This window comes from Mandrillus leucophaeus, unplaced genomic scaffold (assembly GCF_000951045.1).
Source record: "Mandrillus leucophaeus isolate KB7577 unplaced genomic scaffold, Mleu.le_1.0 Scaffold315, whole genome shotgun sequence".
Classification (NCBI taxonomy): Eukaryota; Metazoa; Chordata; class Mammalia; order Primates; family Cercopithecidae; genus Mandrillus; species Mandrillus leucophaeus.
In genome coordinates, this window is record NW_012103310.1 from 431,671 (window position 1) to 434,015 (window position 2,345).

At 53.4% G+C, this 2,345-nt stretch overlaps 1 protein-coding gene across 1 annotated transcript in view; it reads left to right on the top strand.

Annotated features, from left to right (window-relative positions):
- DOPEY2 (dopey family member 2) overlaps positions 1-2,345 on the top strand; it is a 133,644-nt gene that overhangs the window by 52,355 nt on the left and 78,944 nt on the right. Inside the window, exon 4 of the mRNA XM_011987750.1 lies at positions 565-754. Within this exon, the coding sequence (XP_011843140.1) occupies positions 565-754 (190 nt within the window). The remainder of the gene's footprint in view (positions 1-564; positions 755-2,345) is intronic.

The window sequence follows — 2,345 nt, forward strand, 5'->3', positions numbered from 1 at the left end:
AAAGGAAACAGGCTGATGGAATTTGCAGGGTCGTGGGAAGCCCCAGGCAGATTTGCCCCTAGCATTTCTAAAGGCAGATGTTACTTGGCACATTTTTGCCTGTGCTCAGGTTGGTGGCATCTAATTGCTTAAGTCATCAGTGTCCTCGGCGTATCCTTGTTTTTGATGCACAAATGGCTTCTGCTTTTCTATGAAGTGGCTGACCTGCCCATCCCTCTTATGGTGGGACCTCCCTTCTGTGAGCACCTCGGCATCCGTGGCGCGGCCGGGGTGGGGATGGGTCTCTGCCCCGCCACGCACGACTGCTTAGACACTTCCCATTGGCCAGGACACCGCGCTGCCTAGTGACATTAGTTTTAGCAAATCCAGGGTCAGTGTGACAGCCAGCAGGTGGACACACACAGCAGGGTGAGAGATGGCAGCGGCTACCGGCGGTGAGGAAGGTGGGGCTTCCCCAGCCAGACGAATCCGCTGCGGTTCTTCATGCAGCTTTCACAGAGCAGTGTGCAGCAGGACTCAGGAAGACGGGGTGAGCCCTTGAACCGTCTCCTCTCTCATCAACAGAACGGACGCTTTGCTCCTGAGACTATCGCTGGTGGTCGGCAAAGAGGTGTTTTACACCGCCCTCTGGGGGAGCGTCCTGGCCAGCCCGTCCATCCGCCTCCCTGCCTCAGTCTTCGTGGTGAACCACATCAGCAGGGACGCCCCCGGCCAGGAGCAGAAGTACATGCTGGGGGCCGATCACCAACTCACGGTGAGTGCTGTGCTCCTCACGGGGCATGGGGAGGGGGCGACACGTGGGCACAGCACCCTCATGGGCAGGTTGTCACTGAAGCTACAAAGGGACATCTAGGAAAGGAAGTGCACCACACTTGAGTCTGGGTAACAAATGGCTGAGCAAGGCGAGAAGGAGGCCTCGTACAGCTGAGGATGGTGGTGGCTTTTTTAACATACGCATTAAGTTTTTGTTGTTGTTGTTTTGTTTTTTTGTTTTGAGACAGAGTCTCGCTCTGTCGCCCAGGCTGGGGTGCAGTGGCATAACCTCGACTCGCTACAACCTTCACCTCTCAGGTTCAAGCAATTCTCCTCTCTCAGCCTCCCGAGTAGCTGAGATTACAGGCACCTGCCACCATGCCCGGCTAATTTTTGTGTTTTTAGTAGAGATGGGGTTTCACCATGTTGGCCAGGATGGTCTTGAACTGCCTGCCTGGTGGCTGATCCACCCACCGTGGCCTCCCAAAGTGGCATTAAGATTTATACATTCAAATAAGTGTTCACACCCTCAGAGGTCCCTTCTGGAGGCCCCCGGCTTTGCAGAAATGTGCTTAGCTGCACACGGCGCTCAGAAGGCCTCTGCACGCACAGGGTCTGCTGCATTTTCGGGTCTTTGTTTCCTTCCCCTGTCCTGTGTCACGGGGGCCACTGCCCACTCACATGTGGCAACCACCTCCTCCCTTGGCATCCTCCCCCTGCTCTCCTGTCTCCGTTGACTGCTTTCAAATCTAAATTATCGGGGTTCATCAGGTATCCATCTCTAGGCCCTTCAAGGGAAGCTTTCTTCCTTGGTAATGACATCCCTTCTGGTGCCCTTAGAAATGCTAACCTCCCAGATCCTTGTCTCTTTTCCCCAAACCTGCCTCTTGTGTTTTTATGGCTTGCTGTCTTTCGCTACCTGGTGGTGTTCCCACACTTTGATCTTAAAGTGTTTAGATTGAATTCGCAGGTGAGAAGGTCTGCAGCTGGGTGTAAATTACCCCTCTGAGTCCATTTCTCATTGCACAATGGGGGTTGTAGACCTGCCTGACAGGGTCTCTCTGAGGACAAGGTGGAAAAATGGATGAAAAGCACCTCGCACAATGATCAGGACACAGGAGATCCCAATGAACACGTCCCTTTCCTGCCCTGTCAGTATCCCCTTTGTCTCTTTCTCTCCATCGGCCTTGCTCTGGCTTATCTCTTACTCTTGGATCTGACTGGTTTATCCTCATCCTACTCTCGCCCCATCTAGTCCTTATCAACTGCTAAGAGATTTGGTTCTCCAAAGCCTAACTTTGCTCATATGTATCCTGTGCTTTAAAAATGTTTGACTTCCCGGCTGGGTGTGGTGACTCATGCCTGTAATCTCAGCACTTCGGGAGCCTGAGGCAGGTCAATCACCTGAGGTCAGGAGGTCAGCAGCAGCCGTGCCAACATGGTGAAACCCCACATTTATTAAAAATACAAAAATTAACCTGGGCGCAGTGGCTCACGCCTGTAATCCCAGCACTTTGGGAGGCTGAGGCGGGCGGATCACCTTAGGCCAAGAGTTCAAGACCAGCCTGGCCAACATGGTGAAACCCCGTCTC